The 26,719-nt window shown below is 37.6% G+C and overlaps 1 protein-coding gene across 6 annotated transcripts in view; it reads right to left on the reverse strand.

Annotated features, from left to right (window-relative positions):
• The window catches only part of EZH2 (enhancer of zeste 2 polycomb repressive complex 2 subunit), a 60,145-nt gene that overhangs the window by 3,041 nt on the left and 30,385 nt on the right, over positions 1-26,719 (reverse strand). For all 6 annotated transcript variants that reach the window (XM_007428542.4, XM_007428541.4, XM_025166851.2 and 3 more), the window contains 10 exons: positions 21,457-21,559; positions 20,285-20,448; positions 19,040-19,131; positions 15,158-15,398; positions 8,363-8,532; positions 8,097-8,191; positions 4,416-4,456; positions 3,664-3,789; positions 2,111-2,289; positions 644-739 (listed from right to left, as the gene is read on the reverse strand). In XM_007428542.4, the coding sequence (XP_007428604.1) occupies positions 644-739; positions 2,111-2,289; positions 3,664-3,789; positions 4,416-4,456; positions 8,097-8,191; positions 8,363-8,532; positions 15,158-15,398; positions 19,040-19,131; positions 20,285-20,448; positions 21,457-21,559 (1,307 nt within the window). The remainder of the gene's footprint in view (positions 1-643; positions 740-2,110; positions 2,290-3,663; positions 3,790-4,415; positions 4,457-8,096; positions 8,192-8,362; positions 8,533-15,157; positions 15,399-19,039; positions 19,132-20,284; positions 20,449-21,456; positions 21,560-26,719) is intronic.

A 26,719-nucleotide genomic window follows, 5' to 3' on the forward strand; every position in this document is an offset into this window, starting at 1 on the left:
AGAGTCCTACCTTCTCTAATAATCTGGATATAAGGTTATGCGGAGAAAGGGGCTTCCAGTAATTTCTCTGCAGAAGGGGTTTTACTCCAAGTCAATAAAGTTATTTTTATCATCACTTGAATAGTGAGGGGAGGGCAAGAAGAGGTATCTCCCTCTGTGTGTCTATTCCTGCTTCTCTACTTGTGTCATCCTTGTGGACCTCTGTTTTTGTGTCTGAGAGAAAAAAGCAGAGTTGAAACGCTCCCAAACTTTTGTTGCTGGTCTAATTCCTAAAACTACCTATTATTAGCAACATTCTTCCAAATTACTACACTCATATCACTTTCAAAGCTAGGGATATTTAGCTTCTGTGTATTGGAAGGCAGCATATTTTTCCTTAAAATGCCATCCAATTCCCCTTCTCTCCATGTACGCAACACACTTCTAAACTCCAATATAAACCAAGGCATATGGTCTTTCATATGGGTGTTTATCTGGACCTATTATCTCTCCCACATTACTTACTTATAAAGGATATACATTTGAAAAAGATGTAGCTGTTTAGAAAAGCAATTCTCAACAATTTTGGTGTAAACAAAGTACTTCACTCAAAATGGAATACAATACTATAAGAATACTAACTATAAAAAACAGTTGTTCTTACCTCACCACAATATTCAGAGATGAATTCATTTTTCTGCACTGGATCCTTAATGAAAATCCCCCAGCCTGCCACATCAGAAGGTGCTAGCAGCAAATGCTAGCAGAATGAAAAAGCAAGTGCCTTAAACAAGCCAATAAAGCTGAAAAGATACTTAATTCTAACAAAATACATACTATGCAATATTAAAAGAGACAGAAAAACAAGCCAAGTAGTTGACCAACTAACAATAAAGGGTTTTTTGTTTAAGTGACTGCTCAGATAAATAGTGAAGTACTGGCATGCAGATTCATAGACATTCACAGCAGCATGCTCAGAAAATACAGTTTTGAAACACAAAGGTTGCTTCTGTGATCTTCCATTGAATCCACACCAGAGTATTCTCCATCCCTCCCCAATTTTTCAATGAGTCTTTTGAAATGTTTGCACCAGCTGTAAAACCTCCAGAACTTCCTTCACTTTAAAAGTTGATAGCTACATAATACTGTATGAATGCAAATATTTCAAAACTGCAAAGATATCAAATGAGACATATAAGTGTCAGTTAAAGTTATACCTAGTACAGGAGCAATATTTCACTCACAGCTTATTCGTTTTGTGTCACTGTTATATCATCTACAAGGAGGTTCTGTACAAGTCAATCGACATGAATAGGACCAGAACAAGAAATTATAGCACTAGTTTGCATAGAACTGTGCCATGAAAACTCCCACAGCAAGTTTTTAATTATGACATAAAAACTCATCTGTGGCATTTTCATAAAATTCCACTGTACTTATAGATATAACAAATATGAATATATTGCGCATTACCACAGTTACACGTTTCATTTTTTTACATAAACTAAACAAGGTAAGACCTTCCGGAAGCAACTGATATTCCAGAACCTCCTGTTTTTCACCACTGAATTTATTCTGTGTTGCTTAATTTCTGCTAAAATGAAAATAGCAACCTTAGATGTGCATTTTTTGCCTGCTAAGATAAACTCTGCATGATCACTAAACAACAAATTTCATGGGGTAGTCTAACATAAATCTAATATGATTATGTGCCAACCCTAGCGCAGAGCAGGTGGTTTTTCTGTCACAGCAGTGTTACAGATGGCTGATCACATAAGCATCAATATACAAGCATTTGATAACTTCACTTCCAATAGTGTGTGTAAACTGTCTATTGAGAAGCGATATACAAGTTCTGAATATGCAGTTTCACACATCCTGTCATTGCAAACATGAGGTAATAAAAACAGAATGGTTTACAAACCTAATTTGATCACCAGCCCAACAAAAAACACCCTCAGATGATTCCCAAATAAACTAAGTATATAAATCAGGGAGCAGGTTACGTAGAAACCATCTTCCACTTTCTTGGTGAAGAATGCTCTAGGCAGCCATGCTCTATACATTTTGCAGAGCTGTCTGGCATGAACAAAGATAAAATGTGCCATCTGTTCATAAAAAGATGAACCACCTTTTTGGATCCTCGTTGAATGCTGCAGTTCTTGCAAGACACATTTTTGCTGTCCCAATGATCAGCTGCTCCACATGTCAAACAAAGATCTGGATCACACTCACGTACAGCTAAGTAGCAAGGACACTGCTTTGTATTGCATTGTGCTTTACAACGGCACCCAGGAAACCTGTTTTGGCCTTTAAACAGAAAAATGAAAGCTGAATCAACTTATTTAACTCCTGTTACAGATTCCAGGATTGCCCAGGACTTTGTGCAGGTTAAAGTGCTGGGCAATGCAAACACAGTCACCAAAGTAAAGCAGAAACCCAAAGGGTTTCAAATGGTGTTGCATAACTGGATGTAACTCCTGGGAGCAGTTCAGGCAGTAGCATAGTAACAGCATGTATAAGCAGCTCATATATTTTAGATATGTGTTATTTTAAAAAAATATTGGCTATTCAAACTGCAGTGTTATCAGTAAAGCTTTAAGACAATCCCCTTTGAACTTTCCACCCTCCATAAATCCTACATTTGTTGAGGAAACCCTATATGCTGCAGATTTGGGGACATGTTGCTGGGAAGGTTAACTTTTGGAAGGTTAAGGGCCACAAGCAGCTTTTGAATGGCATGTGGTTTGGGAACTAACTCCCCAAAGTGGAAAGTATAGGAAGCAAAACAAAGAAGTGGGTAGGGTCATAACAAAAATGAAATGTGCTTTAAATTGAATTCAATTTTAATTACATACAATTAATATTATCACTCCCTTATATTTTAAAAAAAAAATCCTTCACCAAAATTACAGTTCAGAGGCAACTTTCAGAAACCAGTCAAATCTGTCTGGAACTGGATATGATCCAAGGCCTGAAACTGTGAATCGCTCTGCCTTCTATGAATTGGGAGCTGCACCTTAGAACATGTACATTTCCCTATAAATACCTTCTCTAAAAGAATTCCAAAAATATTAGGCAACGTTCTGGGATCTTATTCATTATTACTGATCTTCATGAAGAAACACAAGCTCCAAAGGAACAGCAATTATGGAAAAAAACTATTGCACAGGGAAATGTTAATGGCTGCTATGACTGTCACAATAACTGCATATTTTAAATGAGTTTTATTTACAATTTAAATAAGAAAACAACCAACCTGACTGTTTAAAAAATTCAGTCTTTCAGTCTGAAATGGCTACCTGCTCTGTCTCTTTTCTCTGAAAGGACTAAACTTAATATCATGTGGTTTCAGATTACAGGGCTGTTGGTTTCTTTAAAAAAAAAGTAACTGCTCCAACCCAGAACCAAAGGAAAGAATACAGCTAACTAGACAGGGAGTATGGAATAAGGTGAAAGGGCTTTGGCAATTTGCCCCTACTATATTCTCAATTAGGAACCACCCCATCTTGAACCTTCTACCATTTTCTGCCATTGGGAGAAAACTTCACAATAGCAGCAAAAAGGCAAACTGTGAAACCCTTCTCTTCCTCCTCCTGCAATCTGACCAAGAGACAAAAAAGAAGAAAAAAGACAACTTCTTGTTCAAATCATATTAAAAAATAAAATTTCTCCAATACTTACATTCTGAACTGCACTGACAGAACTTCTCACAGAAGTTCTGTGCAATCACACACGGACATGAGTTGTCACAAGGCTGGCGTGGGTGATCACATGGCTGGTAGTTGTAAACATGATTAGATGACCCATCTGAACAACAAATAATTTAGGCATTTTTAAGGACAAAAAAACTGATAAACCTTCTGGAGTATAGAAGGAGATCCTCATCCCTTTCACCCCCCAAAAAATCTGCATATCCCTACATATATTCAAGAACATAGGGACAGGATAAGAGAAATAACCTAAATTCAATGCACTTCAACAGAATCTTTTATTACTCCTGCCTTTCCCTGCACTGGGCCAAAGGAGCAATATGGAAAATGAGGTACTTTTGGACGTCTCCTCCATGCAGGAAATATAAAGGCACACCATCATTGTTTGTCGACTATACAAATTCTGGCGAAGAGGGTAGTTATGTGTTCTGGAAGTAGATCAAACACAAAGCCTTCCCGCTTCCCTGCTATATTCCTAGAACTGGGAAAATACTATACTAAGCAGAGAGCCAGAGTAGTTTCTATTCTTCCCACTTAGGACATGCAAATCAAGGGGTAGCCCTCTAAGTTAAACTAAACTGGGGCAAAGTGTCTTCATGTGCATACTGGAACCACTTGCTTATAAAATTTGCCGGATTGGATAATTTGTTTGGATGTTCTTATTTAAAAAAAAAAAAACAAAAACAGAATGTCAGGGCATAAGTTGAGTTTAAAGATGCTAACCCTTCTTCAGCTGTATCTTCCTGCAGTGAGCAGCCCACAATCTGTAAAAAGAACATACAATATACTTAATAGATTTTCACTGGGAAAAGGCACATAACTCAAGCTGTATCTTAGAAAAGAAATTTTAGCATTTTGTATCACTTTCAGAAACAAAATAAGCAATGTCAAAATGTCACTTAAGACTGCATCTTTAAAAAAGATACTAATTATCATACCAGAAATAATCATTTTGCTCTGACATGTTTAAAGATAAACTGTAATTTTCTGTAGGGACACGTCATACAATTTAAGTGTGAATTATCTCTGTTCCAACCTTGAAACCTATGTTTTGAGAGTGTGTTTTGAGAACAGAACAAAAACATATCATTTTATTTTTGTACTCAGAACTAAACATGGCTGTTTCATGTGGGGCTGTTGTGAGTGTTCTGTTCTTTTCCCAACAACTTCATTAAACAGTTGTTTTGCATCTTTTCTTTTATATCTTGGCCAGTATACTAGCTGGAACTGGCTGTGATGAAGTATAGTGATTATGGAAATATGAACAGCAGAGAGATCCATAAGCAAAGCACATGGCTGAGTGAAGAGCCATTTTGGAACTAAATGCCATTGGTGAAGGGCCAAGAAAAAAGGATTAGGATTGTTGCAAGAGAATTGGTACCTGGACTGAATTCATTGACGTTTCTGGAGGTGGCTGGCTGCCTCTGAGCCAATTCCACACAAACCCCATCCCATTTTAGTTTATGTGTGCTGCTTTCAGAGTGGAGTTTCAATCTTAGTTAAAACAGTAAAGTAGGATTAATGGTTAGAAGAACAAGGGAATTTTGCCTGACCTACCTGTTTTTCAGTTCAGCTCCTGAAGTTTAATTAGGCACCCACCCCCCAGCAAGAGCCTCTTTCCTTAGTTAGGTGAATTAATTATTGCATTTAAGTATATCCAGGTATTAGCAGATAACACTAGTGTGCTATATGCTACATACATACATACATACATACATACATACATCCACCATAAACATGAGAGAAGAGCATTTCTTGTCCTTTTTTATCAGAACTTTGGTTTTAAGGATCCTCCCAACCTCTACCAAGGCCCCTCCACCTTCTGAAGCACAGGTTTCTTCTTGGCTGCCCACAGAATTCTAAGCTCATCGTGGGGTACCTTGCTTAGTGCATTCCCAAGCTTAAGAGAAGTTCTGACTGTTGGCATGACAAATGATGTAGAACTCTCTGCTTTGGGCTATCCAAGAGAACCAGAATGTCACATGATGCGCCATTCCAGTTTGGAGAAACCAATGCTAGACTCTGGCTACAGCAAACAACACTTGCACCATCTCTTGTTCATCAACCAGTATCCCAAGAAAGAGTGTGTTCTCCAGAGCATGAGACACCCTATGCTAACATGGGACAGCAATTCTTCTTACTTAAAAGAAACCAACCTTGTTGGACTTACGCAATTACCAATGGAAGAGGAGTGCTAGCCATCTTACCTCATTTCCAGACCACTACCACTAGCCTGCTTACTGTCCAGATATAGTTGACAACAAAGGTTGAATCCTGTTGCTAACATCCTAAATAACCTGGGTCACACTTGCTGGTTACTAGTTCACATCCTATTGGGATGATTCTCTAGTTCCTGTCACCTAAGAGATGTTAATCAAACAAAGAAGATCTGTGCAGCATCTGGGAGACTCTCCGGTCCTTAAGCAACATCTGAGAGATGTTCGTATTGAATGTCAATCCCATGAAGCCCATCTGGGTGTTTCTGCTAATCCTTGCATCATCTGAATTGCAATGGAAGTAGCCATTACCCTGGCATGCCCCCTATTATTAGCCCAGTTCTCATAGCCCAACACAGCAATTTGTTGCTGGACCCAATCACCAACCCATATGGGTCAAACAGAATGCGCTGGCTCTGAGGCTGCAGATTATTCACAACACACACTGCTTGGATGGAGACAATGCTCTGACCAGAACACTGGCTAGACAGAAATGCTCACAGCTTCACACTACTGCCCATCCACTCAAAAAAAAAAAAAAAAAAAAAAGATATAACCACTTTTAAAGAATTCTTTGGTATAGGGAAATTAGATTTTACATGGGCGGGTTCACTAAAGAAAGCCAATAAGGTGCATTGCGTGCAAGTATGCCTTACATACAACTGTGGGAATATTGTGGGACTGTAAATTCACTGCTAAAATACATGTGGTTGGTTGAGTCTGCTTGTCCACTGACTGCATGCTTTTGTGTCCTGCTAATAGGTAGAAATCTTTATTGTCATTGTACTACTTGTACAACGAAATTAAATGCCACCCCAGTGCAGTTTTAAAAATATAAAAACCATAGAACACATAAAACACATATCACACATAAAACATATAACACAACCTTCACATTCCATATTGCACAACCCCTGATGCTGCATTAATACTGCACTATACAACAGAATTCAGTATAGTTACAGCTCTAAGATAGAAGCTATTCTTCAGCCTATTCGTCCTTGTTTTCATTATCCTGTACCGTCTGCCAGATGGTAATAGTTCAAAGAAAGAATGTCCCGGGTGGGATGGATCCTTAAGAATGTTTTGAGCCTTCTTAAGGCAGCGGGAACTAAAGTTCTTCCAAAGAGGGGAGAGGGCAACCAATGATCCTCTGGGCAGTGATGGTAACCCTCTGGAGCACTTTCCTATCTGCCACTGTGCAGGTAGCAAACCATACATAGGTACAGTAGGTCAAAATGCTCTCAATGGTACAGCAGTAGAAGCCCACCAGCAGTTTTTCATTCAGTTGTTGTTTCCTGAGCAGTCTCAGGTAGTATAATCTCTGCTGGGCCCTCTTAACCAAGGCTGCAATATGAGTGCCCCAGGTCAAGTCCTCCTTTATAGTAACACCCAGAAACTAATTAATTAATGGTGAGCATCCTGGAAGACAGGGAACAGAAATGATCCAATCTTGGCAATCAGGGAATTGAGAAGTCAGCAGATGAATGTTTTCTCATTCCCACTAATTTTTATGGCATTATAAAGATTCCCTATTCATTTCTCTTAACAAACATGCAATTTAGTTGATTGGTGGGGTTTAATAGTGATTTTAACAGTTTTTATGCAGCTTTATTTTTGGTTAGCCACCTTCAATGATCTCTGGACAGAAGGGAAGAATATAAATGAAATAACAACTGGGACAGGAGTTTCCTATTATTTTACATCACCAGGAATCACAAGTGGTGGGCTGGTGACATAATGATGTCAACAAATTAGACAGAGCTCCTTTCTCCCCCCCCCCCCGCCCTTTTCTCCATATTGCCAAAATTTTTCAATTGGGGCACATTTTGGCAGTGGAATTATTTTAGGAAAAAAACCATTATTTATATTTATTTTGAATTTGAAAAAGTTGGTTATTATAGGAAAATCTAAAGCAGAATTTTTTATATCTCAATACAATCCTTATCTGCAGGACTAAGTTTCAGCAAATTGTAATTGCATTTGAATTTGTACACTGCTTTGTGATCCATTCTTCCATTCAGATATTGAAAATTTTCTGATAAGATCACAGAACACACTATTTCATTTATTTAACAAAAAATAGTTTAGACTTTCCCTACATCTTCGCTTGTGACATTCATTTTATTAATTTATTTTAAAATTCTTCTTTCCCACTTTAAATATGTTGTGGGATAGCTGATATTACCTGTGTTTCCTCTTTTTCTTCCTTGGAGGAGTATCAACATCTTCAGCAGGTGCTGGAGCAATAATACTAGATTCCTTTACTCTAAACTCATATACCTGTAAAGAGATTAAATATCCTCTAAGTTTCACTGCAATGTTTTATTGAGTAGAATTTGATGTATTAGCACTCTCCATAAAATCTAATACATTTGAAATTAATAAAAAATGAATGTTTATACTGTTTCACAAGTAGTATTTTTTAAAACATTCTCATCATTTCAGGCTTACCTGCCTGCATGTTTTGGTCCCAATTAACCTGGCTATTGCACAGAAATTGTCATAATAGGTACCAATGAGAACCCTGAACATAGAAGCTTCAGCACCACTCCATTCAACGTTTTCTGGAGGCTCTATATTTGGCTTCATCTTGATTGGTGTTTGACACCTAGAATTTGCTTCTGCAATATCAAAAGCAAAGAGTATCAAGTCTCAGAAATAGCAGCGATGACCAAACAGAAAAAAATCAAGCCTCCTACATCCAATGAGACACCATTTTAAACATAGCAGGGGTAGGTAATGTGTACACTCTACGGCAAGCAGGCTTGACCAGAGTCAAGAGACTGTGGGATCTGTAGTTCAAAACATAAGGAGGACTTCAGATTACTAGTTCTGGTAATATAGCACCGTATGATGTTATCAGACTTGACTTTGACCCCTCAAATTTCTAAAACAAGTTATTTTTTAATTTCGATTACAGGTAGTCCTTGACTTACAACCATTCATTCAGCAACTGTTTGAAGTTACCATGGTGCTGAATGAAGGGACTCATTACCAGCCCCCGAAGTTACAGCCATTGCAATGCCCCCGCGGTCATGTAGTTGTGATGTGGGCACTTGACAACCCATTTGCACTTATGACCGGTTGCCAAGCACCCCATGATCACATGATCACCATCTGCAACCTTCCCTGCCGGCTTCCCCAGAAAGTCAGTGGGGAAGCCAGCAGGGAAGGTTGCAAGTCGCTGGGGTAGATCTCCCCAACCCATGCGCCCTCTTCAGCCCTTCTGCACTCACACCACACCAGCCACTCGCACATACCCATACACCCTTCCCAACCCATGCCACACTCCCACGCACCCTCCCCCACCCACACAACACCTCTTGCACATCCCTGCGCACCCTTCCTGACCTGTGCTGAATCCCTGCATGCCCTCCCCGACCAGTGCCACATGCCTGCACGCCCTTCCTGACCTGCTTTGCATCCCCATGTGCCCTCCCCAACCCACACCCCCATGCAACCTTCCCAACCCGTACCAAACCCCTGCACATCCTTCCCAACCCATGCTGCACCCCCATGCACCCTTCCTGACCTGTGTGGCACCTCACGCACCCCTCCACACTCTTCCTGACCCATGTGGCACCTCTCACGAAGCCCCGCACCCCCTTCCCAACCCGCACTGCACCCCTGCACAGTCTTCCCAACCTGTGCTTCACCCCCTCGCCCCCTCCCCCACCCTACAGCAGCCACTTAGTTGCCTGCCAGCCTCGGACTTGCAATTTCTTTCCCTATTGACTTTGGTTGTGGGAAGCTGGCAGGAAATTGCCTTGCCTAACGATCATGAGATTCAGTTAACAACAGCAACTAGGACTACAGGGATTGCTATTGCTAAGCAATGTGGTTGCACTTTACGACCGCATCACTTAGCGATGAAAATTCTGGTTCCCAATTGTCATCATAACTCGAGGACTACCTGTTATGACACATCCAGAACTTCCGGGTGAGGAATGGTGAGCTAGCACGTCCCTGAATGAGCAGAGTCTATATCGTGGTCACAAATGAAGGACCAACGGGTAGATTAGTCCCACAGAACCTCTCCAGATAAAGAGAGGACGAGAGATTGCCCACTTGTTCTCCAGATGGCTGCTCCTTGCAAGGAGACCACAGGACAGTAGTTTCCTGAGGTCAGGAAGAATGCCAGGAGACAAAGAGAAACCATCACACTCTCAACTGCGGCGCAGCCTTTTAAAGAAAACTGGGTTCACTAACCTCACTTTCTAATCACTTTCTGAAATTACCTATTTAATTATCTTAAGGCTAATAAAGATCTTCAGATGACAAGTTTGCAAAGCCACATGGTGAGTTACCTTCATTCCAGAATAAAAGAAATATTAACTATAAGGTTAAGAATTTAAAAACAAAAATGAAATAAACAGCAAAATGCTAACTAAGACTTTAATTCAAGAAACCTATAAACGAATTAAGGGACCAGACATAGTATGACACTTGAGATACTTCAGGAAGTATTTGAAGAATGGGGACAGAAACAAGCAGCCAGAATGTCAGCAATGATGTCTGCTTCTACGGATAGACTATATCCAAAAGATGTTAGAGAAGAAATGACAGATGTGAAAGAGAATACTTTGGAAGATCTACTAGATAGAGCTGAAATAAACCTCATCTGATGCAAAAATATTAGAACAGAAATTGTTGAAATACTGGAAAAAAAAAAAAGTATATTATAAGACAGAGATGACAGTTAAAGTAGAAACACAAATGATAAGCCAAGAAATCCATAAACCTGGATCATGACTCCTTACTGGATTTACAAAAGAGGTTTGCTGAAACCTCGAAAAAGTCTTTGAGATGGGAAAAAGAAAAACTGAAGAGGGATCAAATCCTATGACAGCATCTAAATTAAAGATCAAGATTGTTAGAAGAAAAAGGAAGGAGTACAAAGTTGATTTGTTTGACCAAGGTTAAAATAAGACATGTTTCTATAAAATTCTGGGAAGTCTTTATGACTTTTTGCTGACAGCAGGACTGAAATATTAATGACTTATGGATTTGCATATGGACAAGGGATGAGTTTTGGGAAGAGATACTTGAAGGTAACCTTATAAGGGGTGAAGAATTACTAAGTTTGTTTGTACTTGTGATGAAGATCGGAAGTCATTTCTTTAAATATTTTTTCTTATTTTTTTCTCTTTCTTTCCTTTTTTCTTGCACTTTCTATTCTTTCCTTATTTTTCTTTTCCTTTCTGAGTTTTTGTATTGTTTTTTATTGTTGATTTTAAAAAAATTTCAATAAAAATATTTTTAAAAAATCAATTAATGGCATATCCAGAGGAGTAATCAATAAAAAAGTTGCTAATCATATCCTCAAAAGGCAGGAAATTCTAAGGTATTCCTGTATTTGACTGAAGCATTCATTTACTCCTGGCACAGAAAGAAAACAAGATAAGATGCTGGCGGGGGAGGGGGGGGAGGAAGATAGACTGGAAGGATGTATGCCAACTCATTTTATAGTACAGAAGTAACTGATTTTACATGGTACATGAGTGCTTACAGTAGCGTGCTCCAGCAAGAAATTGGAAAATTAGTGTTTGAGCATCTTTGATACTCCTTGAGGTATCAAAGGGGTATGTACTGTAATGATTGATTTTAATTTGATGAAATAAATATATCAAACAATGGATTAATTCCCACTGTCAAGAAAAGCGTTCCTCAGAGTTTTATCTAAGGTACAGCTGAAGAATCTAGCACATGCTGGAGCACAAAGGAAAAAAATGTCACACATATACAGTACTGTGCAAAAGTTTTAGGCAGGTGTGAAAAAAATGCTGTAAAGAAAGAATGCTTTCAAAAATATATATTGTAATTATGTTTATCATTTTACAAAATGCAAAGTGAGCAAACAGAAGAAAAACCAAAATCAAATCAATATTTGGTGTGACCACCCTTTGCCTTCAAAACAGCATCAATTCTTCTAGGTACACTTGCACAGAGTTTTTGAAGGAACTCGGCAGGTAGGTTGTTCCAAACATCTTGGAGAACTAACCACAGATCTCCTGTGGATGTAGGCTGCCTCAAATCCTTATGTCTCTTCATGTAATCCCAGACAGACTCGATGATGTTGAGATCAGGGCTCTGTGGGGGCCAAACCATCACTTCTAGGACTCCGTGTTCTTCTTTATGCTAAGATAGTCCTTAATGACATTGGCTGTTGGTTTGGGGTCGTTGTCCTGCTGCAGAATAAATTTGGGGCCAATCACACGCCTCCCTGATGGTATGGCATGATGGATAAGTACCTGCCTGTATTTCTCAGCATTGAGGATACCACTGATCCTGACCAAATCTCCAACTCCATTTGCAGAAATGCAGCCCCAAACTTGCAAGGAACCTCCACCATGCTTCACTGTTGCCTGCAGACACTCATCCTTGTACCGCTCTCCAGCCCTTCGGTGAACAAACTGCCTCCTCCTACAGCCAAAGATTTCAAATTTTGACTCATCAGTCCAGAGCACCTGCTGCCATTTTTCTGCACCCCAGTTCCTATGTTTTCATGCATAGTTGAGTCGCTTAGCCTTGTTTCCACATTGGTGGTATGGCTTTTTGGCCACAATTCTTCCACGAAGACCACTTCTGGCCAGACTTCTCCAGATAGTAGATGGGTGTACCTGGGTCCCACTGGTTTCCGCCAGTTCTGTGCTGATAGCACTGCTGGACATCTTCCAATGTCAAAGGGAAGTAAGCATGATGCGTCTTCCATCTGCTGCATTAAGTTTCCTTGGACGACCACTGTGTCTACGGTCCTCAACGTTGCCGTTTCTTTGTGCTTCTTCAAAAGAGCTTGAACAGCACATCCTGAAACCCCAGTGTGCTTTGGAATTTTTGCCTGGGAGAGACCTTGTTGATGCAGTAGAACTACCTTGTGTCTTGTTGCTGTGCTCAGTCTTGTCATGTGACATGAAACTGTCTTCCACAACCTCACCTCAGTAGCAGTTTGGCTGTTCCTCACCTAGTTTTAAGCCTCCTACGCAGCTGTATCTGTTTCAGTTAATGACTATGTTTCAACCTACATATGAAATTGATTATCATTAGCACCTGCTTGGTATAATTGGTTAATCATATACCTGACTCTAATCCTACAAGATCCCTGAATTTGTGCAAGTGTACAAATTGTGCAAGTATAAGAATTGATGCTGGTTTGAAGCCAAAGGGTAGTCACATCAAATATTGATTTGGGTTTTTCTTCTGTTTGCTCACTTTGCATTTTGTAAACTGATAAACATAAACAATTACAATATATATTTTTCAAAGCATTCTTACTTTACAGCATTTTTTCACACCTGCCTAAAACTTTTGCACAGTACTGTATAATTGATTGGATATTTCCATCATATTAAATCAGAAGTATCTTACATAGTAATTGTTCAATCTTCCATTTATTTACTAGATTGGTTCTCTTTAGCCAAAATGAGGCTGAGATCCAGAAGGTCTGTTTTATTTTGTTTGATTGCTAGCAACCTAGGTGAAAAACTGGAGCAACTGGAAAAACTGCTAAAATGTTTAATTAAAAATAACAAAAGTCTTGTTCTTGGAGAGGCATTGGCATGTGATTGTCAAAGGCACTGAACATCTTTAATCAGCAATTTGAAAAATGCAAGGTTTCATCTCTAGAGTGTACTACCCTGTGATAATCAGAAGCTATAAGAAGTCTAATTTGAGTTGGAAAAAGGGAAAACAGGGATAAAAATGCCAGACAGTCCCATTCCCCAGTATGTCTGAAGAAAAATCTGGCTATTTATTTTATTTCTTAAAAATACAAAAACCCCAAATGAATTGAAAATAATTATACAAATGTTATTACAAAGTAAAAACAATCCATTAAAATGACCAATATTAGAAGGACAGTGATTGGGAAATTACATCATAAAAACCTGGAGCATTTGGAGGAACGGTTGGGTAATTCTAACAGACAATAAATTAATAAATAATAGGGGCAGCACTTTGGATTCAAAGGAAAAAAATTCTCAAAATATGAGGGAACATTAACATAGCTCCTGCAAATTCTTAAACTAAATACATACTTTTTCAGGATCAAGTATACAATCTTGGGGAAAAGCACAGCTGCATTAGGGAACTGCAAATAAGGACCCGATTTATATCCCTCCCTGTTCATTCCAATACACTTTTTGTCTTTAAAAGTGAAGAAGTGCAAAGCCTAATAAAACATGTTTTGAGAAGCTATCTAAATAACTTCAGAGGGAAATTATTCTACAGGACACATCCCAGCATCAGTAAGGCCATCTCAGTATTGCCACCAAGTAACATGGCCTCCTAGTCCTAATGACAACTAGAGATTTAAAGCAGGTCCAGGTCTGCTGTTTAACACATATTTCTGAAGAGGAAATAATTGCCAGAAGAACCTAGAGCTGACATATATGAGGTCTGAAAGATTCTTGCTTTGCTCATCCTTTTGATGAAGCCCAAATGCCAGAAAAGTCATTTTTGCCAGTTAGAGCTAACATTTGTAGGGTCAACTGAGAATAGCAACATGGCTTTCTTGGCATGAATAAACATTATTACATTAACACTACTACTGTTGTGCTTTAAAGAAGTTTTCATTATTAGCCAGAGTAGACTGCATTCTATTTCTCAGAACATAGACCTTGAGTTAAATCTGCTAGTCTACTTTTTCTTTAGAAAATAGTTTCTTTTCATAACTACCATCAACAAAGGAAGAGAAAAATACACAGTAGAAAAGGGAAATTCTACCTTCCCAGACATTAGGAAAGTTAATCCGGTTGCTGGATGCCTATTCGTAATTGTTCTGAAAACTTAGTGGCTCCGATTACCACATTAACCTCTTATATAATAATTTTATATTTTTTAAAAAAAAATTACACATGCACACACCAGTTTCACAGAAAGCACTTTTGATCAGTCAGGATGGATATGCATGCAACCATAAAAGATATGCAAACCCAGAAAAATGTTATATATTCTGAAATTATCATTAATTAAATTCTGAATTTAATTCTTATTCCCTACAGGATTCTTAGTAATTCAAATTAGTTGTGAATTTTGGAGAGTGCACAGTAGGGGATGACTGTACTGTAGAATCCAAAGCAAGGTAATTCAAGTAATTATTATAATGAAAAATTAACTTCATATATTCAAAAGCAGAAACTTTATAGAAAACTATGGCCCTTCAATAAAACAAATGAAGTGTAATCCAATATTTCCAGTCCCAGCATAAACAATTTTTACAAAGCCAGCAACATTCTACAATTATCTCACCAGAGGAGCTTGAAGTCTCATCTTTTTTCTCTTCCTCTTCCTTATCATTATTTTCACCTCCAGTTTCAGTTCCAGCTTCTCTGTCACTGTCTGTATCCTTTGATTCCAGCACATTTATGGTTGGCGTGCTGGGCCTGCTGGTATTATTTGGAAGCCTTCCCCTTCGGCGACCACCTGGGCGCTTTGGCGGTGTTTTTATTCTCTCAGCAGTCAAAGCAGCTGCAAACTCTTTGGCTCCTTCCTAGCATGCACAGAAACATTTGCAGGATAGAGGAAGTGCATACAGGATAGATCCTAGCTAAAAATGGGATTCAAAAACATTGGCTAGATCTTGTACTAGTGGTAAATTACTATGGTGTTAAATCAGACAAGTGAGAATGCAAATCATAAAAGTGAATATAATGTAATCATAACTAAAACTGAAAACACTCTGATTTACTCCAATCCAATTCCTTTGACAATTCAGTAGTCTGATGTATTTTTATTGCTAGAAAGAAAAATTGAGGATTATACATGTCATGTTGCAGACTCTATCAGCTAGAAAAAAAAACTAATATAAAATGTGTCTGCATGGCTTGGCAGATTTTTAATTAAAGGTGAATCAGAGGGTCATCTACTCTGACTAAGGATCAGAGTACAACTTGCAGTGGCAAAAACCATGTTTGATTGATTCAACCTCCTGTTTCAGAAGGACATAGAATATTATATCTACCCTCTAAAACTGCCAAGGGAAGGGCATTAAATCATGTTCCAGAAAACGCCCATCGATATTTAGAATAAATGAACAAGCTTACATAGTTTAAAGGAAAGTGTCTCTGGGAATCTCTTAAGGGTCAGTAAATCCTGATGGTTTGACTTAGTTCATTTTAAAATTCTGTGTCCTCAATCCACTGTTTCATAACTTCTATGGCGTTTCAAGATCAGAGAGTACAGATACTCAAGTAATAGGTCAATTCTTACTCTGTTTTCCTACCATTTAGTTCTATGGTTATCAGTTATTATTATGGGAAGTATCCAACCTGTGACCAGGTTATGCCTTAGTCAAGTAAATAAGACTGTCATATTTTAGGTTCAATTCTGAGGAGGCCTGTCTCTGATCTCAAGGCCACACTGGGAATGCATCTAGGTGTTTACAAATTAAGATGTCAAAAATCCTGACTACATTTTCAAAAAGACCAAGATTAGAATAAGGGCCTAACTGCATCACTATAAAAAGTTGAGCAACTGATGGTTGGATTTAAAGAACTATACTAGACATAACCCTATGGACTGAGAGATATTGCTTTTTGCCACTTCTAAGAAAATCCCCGTTCAAGACATTTTTTAAATTCTTTGTATCTTTACTCCAAAATTGTTACATTTCAAGAAATTTAACTTTAAATCTCTCTTGGGCATATAATTCTACTTCTTTGATCCCTTTCTGTTCCATTACTACTATATTTAAAGATAGTGAAATAATTTAATAAATACAAATTAAATTAATAATTTGTCTAGCTAAATTCCAACAGGACTTTTTGCCTTTTTTTTTTTTGAGTAAGAAGTCTATGTGATCAAAAATTATTTGCTTCATTTGACTTTAATTTCAGCAAATCCAGCTTCAATTTCTCTCTAGTCAGAATCTGAGTTATTTTCCTTGAAAACAAAACTCCAGTATATAAGCCAACCTTATAAACAATGGCAGGGAATTCTCTGCAATACTTATTTGTTCATTTATCATGACACAAAATTTTGAGGTACAGTAGGTGTTTTTCTAAGAGCAGCCAAGCCAACTAGAGACAAATACCCTGTTGGTATTCCACAAATCTGTCAGGTCAGTTCTGTTCCAAACACCATTGGGAGGTTGGTTTTTAAATTTTTATTTATATGATTTTACGATGACCAGACTTTATTTTGTTTGGTATTGAGTTGGATATGATCTTTATTACATTTTGATTACTTGTTTTATGTTTTTAACCATGTTGTAAACCACTTGAAATCTCTGAAGTAGGCATCTAAATTTATTTATTTATATATATATATATATATATATATATATATATATATAAAAATTTAGATATAAATTTAGATATAAACTTAAACTTAACTTATATCTAAACTTAAACTCTGATATAAACTTCAGAGATATATACACACACACACACATATATATATATATATTTTTACAGTAGTACCTCTCAAATGTTAACATAGAGTAACTTAACTTTTCTCTATTTTAACAACCAACTGGAATAGTAGAGTATTTCCTTTTCAATATGATTTGGTAGATTAGGATATTTTCAGCAAAGATTTCCTGTACAATTTTTTCTTCTAAAGGCTACTAGGTGACTTTACTTAATAGAAAAAATAAAGCACAACAGCCTTCTAAAGAGATGAGATTCCCTGGCATCAATGCATAATAATGTTTAATAGCTGAAAGAGGAAATATCCATATCACTACATTAGGATTGCTTTGACAGAGAAGTATGAAAACTGCCTCATACTTCTACTGCCTGACATGATGTCTGTGAAAAGATAAGGTTGCTATTCTTTTCTTCTCGGTGAGGAACAAAGTACCTTTGGTAGTATGCACATAAAATATACAAGTAGACAGCTTTAACCAAAGTGGGCCCACGAGGCATACAGATCACCCTGAAGAAAGGTGATAATTAGAAAGGATCACCAAGCGAGAATTTAATTTACACTCTGTAGAAATCTTTACTGTCTTGGAGAAGGTTTAATGTATTATGGCCTTTGGGATTTAACAAAGCAGAAAAATGACTTCTGCTGATCAAATGAAAAACTGAAGTGAGATACTGAAAAGTTACTAGGCTTGACTAGCTTTATGTATATTTCAAACACATTTGTAGACTTCTGAAATACAAAAAAAAATCCTACAGAAAGTTTACAGTAGATGTTAGACTGATATGCACTACTTTATCCAAGTTTTTTTTTATTTTTAATTTCAATATTCACTCAAATCATTAGACCAAACTGCAAAAAAAAGAAAAAAAGAGCAAATTACAGTAAAACGGCTTGAATTTACAATTTTAAAAACTAGCACTCAACTTTTAACACAGAATTAACAAATGAGCCTACAAAGAGCAGCAATGACAGTACATAATAATCAGGAATGCTGCCAGTTTGTTTAGTCCCAGCATCAGCTGAAACAAACAAACTATAGAGCTAAGCCTAACAGACAATACTCAAGTTTGCTATTTAGGACAAGAGGCAGCTTTTCAGTATGGGTATGCAAAATGTACCATCCATTAACAGTTCCATGCATGGAACATCTGAACTTGAATGGTCCAAACACTCCTATTTTTGGTATTTCGGTCTGTGCATGTAACAAAATGGGGCTGTTTTGTGTTGGGTACTGACAAGGACTACAGGGAAGCAAGGAAAGAAGGCTTGTGGAAATTTGGAGGAAGCTGGCTGGCTGGTAGGATATCAGCAGTGGCAGCTGAGGAAAGAAAAAGAGGAAAGATTCTGGGATGATTGCAGGGAGGAGCAGCCCAGCCAGCCAAAACACAAACCTAATTTGAGTTAATTTAATTACATTTAAATAGAATCAAAATTATACATCAAGTACAGTTAATGATTTCCTGTGTAGTTTACAAAATTCTCCTTCTCACATTAGAAATTACAATACTGACAATTTTTGTAAGTGCTTTGAGCTCACACTCAAAGCATTGGGAGACCACATGTAGTCCTGCGGCCTCAAGTTGTGCAGTTCTGGATAAAAGTGTACATATTATAGTATGTTACACATCATTTTGGCATTCAACTAACCACTAGTTTCACTGAACTTTTTTTCCTAGGAATAGCAATTTCATGAATATATCTATTTTTCCTTCAGTTCAAAGAGTTTAAAAAAAATGAAGCCAAGGAATATAATAATCTTACCAGATGTTGATAACAGTGTGGCCCACAAGGCTTATTATCTATTGCAGTTTCTGTATTTTTCCGTTTGTAAGTGTTCGGAGTTGCATGGAATGCTACGGAGAATTTTAAAAGAAGCAAAATTAATCTGGTAAGTTTATCTAAGAGCATCTTTGAAGTATAATAATAATAAGTTTTCACTTAAACAAATCTTCCTCTAAGCAGCAGAAACTGTTTTAATGTAATAAACCACCAATACTCATGACAGAGCCACTAAGCAATATTGAAATGGGATGGCTGCAAATTTCAGGTACAAATGCCTCCAGTATGACTTTACTGTATTTCACTGTATAACAATTTTAACCTGCAGTGACCTACTCTTTGCACAAAAATTCTCATACACTTTAGGACAGCATTGGATGTCTGTCTTTTTGTGAACAGAAGCTATGCTTCATGATTATTAACTGAGAAATCAGCTAAACTAGTTTGGAGGTGATATTAAGATTTGAACATCAACACTATTACCTTTCTATACTGCCTTTCTGGAATAGTGGCATAGTTTTCAGATTATTTTGATCCTTTCTGGAAGGCAAATTTGAAAAAAAAATATTGCTGGAGAACTAGCCTTTTAATTTCTATGTGCATTAAGAAATCTTGTAATTTGAAATACAGTGTCATATAGACGACACTCAATTCTGCCTTTTTATTCCAATTCCAAGTTGCTAAAGATACACTGGCAGCTGTGATGAACAAGACACAGCTAATCAACTACACAATTTGCTGGTTCCTCTGAGTTAACTTTGCTTTTGTTTAAACTTCCTCAACCTTACTTACAAGAAGCACACAAAAAAACAAAGCTTTCTTAGTCAAAGTGTATCAATTAACTAGCACACTGAAAAATTCCACTTCATATAACTTCCCAGGTAAGACATTACATTACATTACATATAGAGTTAGGCTTCCACAACATACCAAAATGCCTTACCCCATAACCAAGGATGGAAATTGATTTCAGCAAAAGGTCTAAGTTCTCATATGTATGTATCAGACATAGCAAAAACGGGACGGTTGAAAAATGAAACTAAACACCAATAAAATCATTCTATTGGCCATACAGAACAAAGAAGAAAGAGCATGAAATTAAAAAAACAAAAACCCTTATATGGACTCTCTAGTGCTCATGCACGAAACAGGTATAAACCAGCCAGGATGGAATATTTCAACTTTTTTCCTGCTAATAAAGATATTTAAAACTGTTTTTGCACTTACGATGTAAGAAGCAATCGTATTTGAAACACCGTCTACAAAAAAGAGTATGAAAGGAGTGTAGACTCTGCTCCCTCTGAACAGATTTGGCATTTGGTCCATCTATGTTTGGTGTGCACTCAGGAGGAAGAGCTCCTGGAAGCTGTTGTTCAGTAAGTTCTTTGTATCTACAGAAAAAGTAAACACTGCTATTTTATGTGATTAAAAAGTGGGTTTCATGGTACTTTTAGGAAATGCAGAGCATACCATCTCAATTAAGTAATGTACACTGACATTAGCAAGAATCCACATTTTAAACATTCTAATCTAGCTAAAACCAATAACTTTTTGTAGCACATTGTCAAAGTACACCTTCATCAATTTGTGATGTTATACTAAAAAGGGAAATGTTATCTTGATAATATGTCAGCATTGGCTATGAGCATTTCCTACCGATAACAGGACAGTGACAATGGAATTTTAAATTGATTTAAACTGTCATTTGCAGGAATTTGTTGCATTTTTTCCTAAAACAAGTATATGAATATAATTTAATTTAATTTCAAGATTACTTTCTCTTGTTTTTAATTTCACTACCTAATGACTTTAAGCTTTAAAAACATTAAAACATTTTAAAAATTCAAAAGCAAGGGTCTGCTTTTAAATTAAAAGCAAGCTTCGTTTGAAGCTTAAGCTGTAAATTCTCCTTGAAGGCTCTTTCTCAATGAAATAAGACAGCATTTATTATGTATTTCTTGGATTTATAGTTCATGGGGATCTCCATTTTATTCCAACAGCAATCCTATGAGGCACATTAGCTTAAGAGAGAGTGACTTAAGTCACCCAGTGAGTTTCAATAGCTAAGAGTAGATCTGGAGTCTTAATCTAACACTAATCACTACACTAAATTGGCTCTTGAGCTTACAAAAAGACAAAAAAAAAAATATCCAAAATGTAACCCCTTTCACAAAGTCAAATAGTATACTCTTCAAACATCTGATCAACATCAATGGGCGCAGACAACTTGGAACAACAATCTAAATTTACAAATTTAACAATCTCATTTAAAAAGTTTTATTAAGCTTCTCCCCATCCTACAATTTGTTATGACTGTCATGTCTACAACATCATTTCTCCAGAAATGTTTCATATAACTTTTATAAATGTTTTATATAACTTAATAAATATCATCTTACTTTTCTTTCAATTCTTCTGCTGTACCCTTATCAGGAAACATTGACGAAATGGCCTCAAATATCTTATCAGAAGGAAACTTCCGAGGTGGATGGCTCTCTTTCTCTATATAGAAACAAAGAGAAATTTACTGTTGAAGGCTTTCACAGCCGGCATACGATGGCTGGTGTGGGTCTTCCGGGCTGTGTGGCCGTGTTCTGGAAGTTTTGTTTCCTAACGTTCTGCCAGCACCTGTGACCGGCATCTTCAGAGTGCAGGAGCACAGGCAGGAGCAGTTCTCTCTGTGCACATATAGTGACTATAGGTTTAAAAGCATTAAATGCTCTTGCGCAGTACTGTGAAGAACAGAAAACAAAGATTTTGTTGTTGTTGTTGTTTTGCTTTGTGGTAGTTGTTCACTGTATAATGATGGAATTTTTAGAACTTGTTGAATGACTGTAGTCACAGGATCCACCAAACTATAATAAAGGGTGAAAAAAAGAGTGAAAAAACATAATTGGGCTATTAATAGCAATTGGCCAATAGCAATTTTTTAAAATTATTTAGGGAAAATGCTCCAGTCATCTGGATGAGAAATGCCTATGTATCACACATGGTACAGAGAGGTGCTACAGCTATTTTAACCTCTCAATATCATATGAGGGCAATTCATCCCTGCTGCACTGATATTGAGGCAAAAGTAGCAATATAATGGATCCCTGCTCCAACTTTGTTTCAGCTGACAGTGCAATCAAAATGTTTGAGACCAATTTTACAAGTCTTCAAATGTGTTTCTAAGATTGGAACTGGGAGTTACAAGGATTGGGAGTTAAGAGCTAAGGCCCAGATCTGGAATTTTAGTAACTGGCCTGGCTGCTTAATAAGAGTTTCTACTCTTCATGGAAGACAGGTGTTAGAGATAAACTGGATCTTCATGGTCTTTCCTGAGATGCTCTGCAATTGCAGATGAGCATGATGAAGAGGTTGTGAAACAAAGGATTCTGGATACAGAATGACTGCAGGTGAGTAGTATGGGCCCAAGCTAACTTAAATTGTGGGGTACCCTTGGAGTACCAGGCCAGGTGACCATTTCCAGTCTAATAAACACCAACATCACATCACAGAGGAGTTTCTCTAGCCAGTCTTGACATACTATCTTCAGCTGTTACTGATTACAATATTCTGAATGTTTCTGCCCTTGTAGTTGTCATGTAAAAGAGGACAATCAGTCACATCTTTCTATATTGCAACTTCCATGGGGACGTATGAGCCACCTTAGTCATGCCTCTTCTGAAAAAATCAGGTAGAGAAGATGAGGTATATAGTTTATTCTTTCTGGAAAACTGTCAGACCATCATTATATGCTCACTAGCCAAATTTTGCTTAGCAGCCATGAGAGTGTAACTTAGGTTCTATCTGGCACAGTAGAGTACTGTACGCACCAAATATTTGAAACTATTCAGATAATGACCAGATTGCTGCAGATTTAAGATAATAATGTCTGTATTTGTCCAGGGTCCAGAGACAAGTAAGATGGATGCTAATTTGTGCCATAGAGATAATCTGGATATTCTTCTGGTATACCATTCAAACTATTACCTAGCTCAATCCCTTCCTGAACTCATTCAGGAGGTGATCAATATCTTGTTTTGGGAGTGGGAGATGCCAGCAATCTTGAAGGAGGCTTTGGTGCATCCCATCCTCAATTACCAACTCTCCCTTTGGGCGTCTGGCTGTTCTTGACAACTACTGCCTAATCTCCAGTATCCTCTGAGTGGGTATGGGGATTTAGTTGCAGAGTGCTCTAGAAGTAGATCCCTTTCAGTCAGGTTTCATCTCTTGGTATTGGATGAAGAAGCACTGGTTGCATATTTCTGTCATGACCTGGTCAAGGATAGTGTACACATCCTGGTCCTTTTACACCTTTCAGTGGCATTTGATAGCATTGATTATGATATCATTCTGGATCACCTCCAAGGGCTTTGGATTATTCCTTAGTAGGCAATTTCAGTTGGTGGTCACAAGGAAGAGAGGCCGGCTTTGTGACCACTCCCTTGTGGGATGCCACAAGGCTTGGTCCTCTCATCCTAATTTTTACCATCTGGAGGAGGTCACTGGGAGAGGTTATCCATCAGTTCAGGATGAGGCATGTTTAATATGCAGATGATACTGAATTGTACCTTGGGTCTAATGGAGCTGTTGCTGAAGTGTTCTGACAGTGACAAGAGGCTGATGGAGTTTGAATGGGATGAAACAAGCTAAGGTTGAACCCAAGCAAGATGGCGTTTCTGTTTGCTGAGCATAGTTCTTAAGAGAGATCTAGGAGACACTATCCTTGAAGGAACAGGCTGTGACTTGGAGGTCCTCCTGCCTACTGTAGGATAGGCAGATGGAAGCCATGACCAGGAGGCCCTTTGCCCAGCTTAAGCTGATGCACCAGCTGTAGCCATAACTTTAGAAGGATCTTGCAATGGCAACTTATTTAGATTACTGCAGTGCACCCTGCATGGGCTGCCTTTGAAGACTACTCAGAAACTGCAATTAGTTCAGAATGCAGTTGCTCACCTGCTGGTTGACACTTGTTACCATTAGCATATTACACCTGTATTGCAGGACCTGCATTGGCTGCCAATAGATTTGAACAAAAGCAATTTGATGCTTTTTACTTTTTTGGTTTATTTCCTAGGTATCTATCTGTATGATTGTCTTCTCCAACCAGAATTAACCCACCCACTATTTCTGTGCCACAAAAAACTGTTGGTGGTGCCCTATTTTCATGAGATGAGAGAGGCTAAGGGCAGGAGATAATGCTTTTTTTTTTTTGTGGGAAACGGCATCAATACTATAGAACAGGGTTTTTTAAACTGTGTTCTGTGGAACCCTAGAGTTCCATGAGAACTTGATGGGATTCCATGAGAGCATAATGTTAAAACAAAAACAAAAAAAAATGCTTGAGTTTAATCTATTTTCTATCACTAAAGCTCTACCTCTTGATTAGAGGTAAACCCACTAGAGTTTTACCTCTTGATTAGAGTTCCAGAATTTTGTTTTAAACAGTTTCCACAGCCTTGAAAAAGTATGAAAACTTCTACTCTAGAGTAGCCTCTTCCTGGAAGCTAGATTAACCCCTTCTGTCATAGCCTTCCTGAAGTTGATGAAAACAGAGCTTTTCTGGAGGAATGATTGGGATGGTTTTGCTGGTTGCTGCTTTTTTCATTTAAATTATTATTGTATTGTTTGCTTTTCTGTTGTTAACCCCTGAAAAAACTTGGAGGTTAATTTGGTATATAAATTTAGCAAATAGATAAAATGTGAAATAGGCAGGAAAGCAAGAGGTTTCTGAGGATAAAGCCCTACAATAAACCCAATTTATGAAGGGTATACATCTATGAGGGGTATACAACTTCCTTACTTGAACTCTCAAGTTAGAGAAACAGAGCAGTTATTATGCCATGTCCTTGTACTGGAGGTTCCAGCAGGCCAGCGGGGAGACTATTTCAGTATATATTCCTATGGTTTTTTCATATTACTTGACCACCAGGTTGTGTAATGTGTAAAAACCACAGAAATTGATAGCTCATATATCTCCTTTCCCACCAACCTTGACTACCAAGGTGATTATAACTTATAAAACTAGGTGCACTTCATAAAGCACTATGAATTTAATCCCCAGTAGAGTTTTGAACCACATAAAATCTATACTAATTGTAACAGCTGCATGTGCATGATGAGTCCCAATAAAGATGAAACCAGTTGTACACTGCCTCCTGGTGGTCATGTAATGAGTAAAAACAACACAATAACCCCAGAATTTTTTCAGGTCAAAGAAAGCTTCTTTTGATGAGTTTCAGAGATTGGTATTAATTCATTCTTATTAAGCAATTTAAATTAGTGTTAGTTTTTCCCTACCCTAGAAATTAGAGAAGGATGTTTTAGAATGCTACACTTTGCTTTAAAAATCCAGAACAAAGAAGCTACAAGGAAGAAGCTGCTGGTTAATTGGTGTTTGCTAAGAGATGCACTGAGGAGAGTAGGAAACTGAAAATGCCCTAAGAATCAACAGAGAAATAATAACCAACAAAGCTGATATGAAGGAAAGCTGTAACTGAATACTGCAGGGAAAGAGAATGGGCTTTTCAGTTATAGTCTAACCAAGCAAGTTGACAGTGATGATATCCTCTATCCAAACTAAAGTTCTTGCTCTTCAATGGTAAATGTTGCTGGTAAAGGATCTGTTACCCAGGATTTAACCCTGGATTAAAGTGCTATGTGGGATGTAACACAAAGGCTGGCTGAGAGAAAACAATGACTCCATCTGTCCCAGCAATGTCTGCTGCTTTACCATATGGTGCAATACGCTAGATGGAGAGGTAAAGTGGTTGTGGTCTACAGGAATTCCAACTTGCTGACTTGCTAGATAGAGACAATACTCAAACCCTTTTGCACCACCTTCTCTTGTCTGCCCTATGTAACAGGCTTCTCCACAGATAACACTTTTTATTATTTTTAGAAAGTTTCAACATGCTGCATCCAATAATCATAGAAATACAGGTGCAGTAATGCAAAGTTAGCATTATTTTATTTAACCAGGAGGTGGGAGCATGTACACAGAGTAAATTTTCAAAGATTACTACTAGACAAATTAAATAATTGCACTGAGATTGCTAAGCCCCCTTCTTTTGGACTGTTTCCACCTCTCCTTTCTTTTTCTAACAGTCAGACTTGCTATTTTGTTGTTCTTTCATTGGCTATGAGAGTACCAACTCCCCCATTATTCCAGCTTGTACTGGCTACACACATGCATCAGGAAACATACTCAAGTAGGTATTCCATTCATGGAGACATAATGACTTCTGCTGATATCCATGTACCTTTCTTGGCAAAAATAAGCATGTGGCTTATCATTGCCTTCTTCTGAGATGTTTTTTTCAATTTACCAGACTAGCTCTGACATACCTTGGGAATCTCCCATCCAAGTGTTAAACAGGCTGTCCCTGCTTAGCTTTCTGAGATCAGCCACGATCCCCCCTGTACTGGCCTGTATATCTTTAAGTACCTTTAAAATGATGATAACCATAATACTGTGTTGTGCATGATTAATGTTTTACAAACATTTTACAAACATTAATTCAATTTTACAAACATGAATCATCACTCAATGTTATAATAATCAAAAGGTGATGCTTGCTGGCATTCAACTTTAGATAATTTTTTTTAAAAAAACACATATTTCTTAAGACATTACATAACTGAAAGTATGTATTTTGATTATCAGACTTTCCTTGT

The sequence above is a fragment of the Python bivittatus genome, unplaced genomic scaffold (assembly GCF_059951505.1).
Source record: "Python bivittatus isolate LINGU-HERP-01145 unplaced genomic scaffold, Pbiv_v1 ctg000610_np1212, whole genome shotgun sequence".
Taxonomy (NCBI): Eukaryota; Metazoa; Chordata; class Lepidosauria; order Squamata; family Pythonidae; genus Python; species Python bivittatus.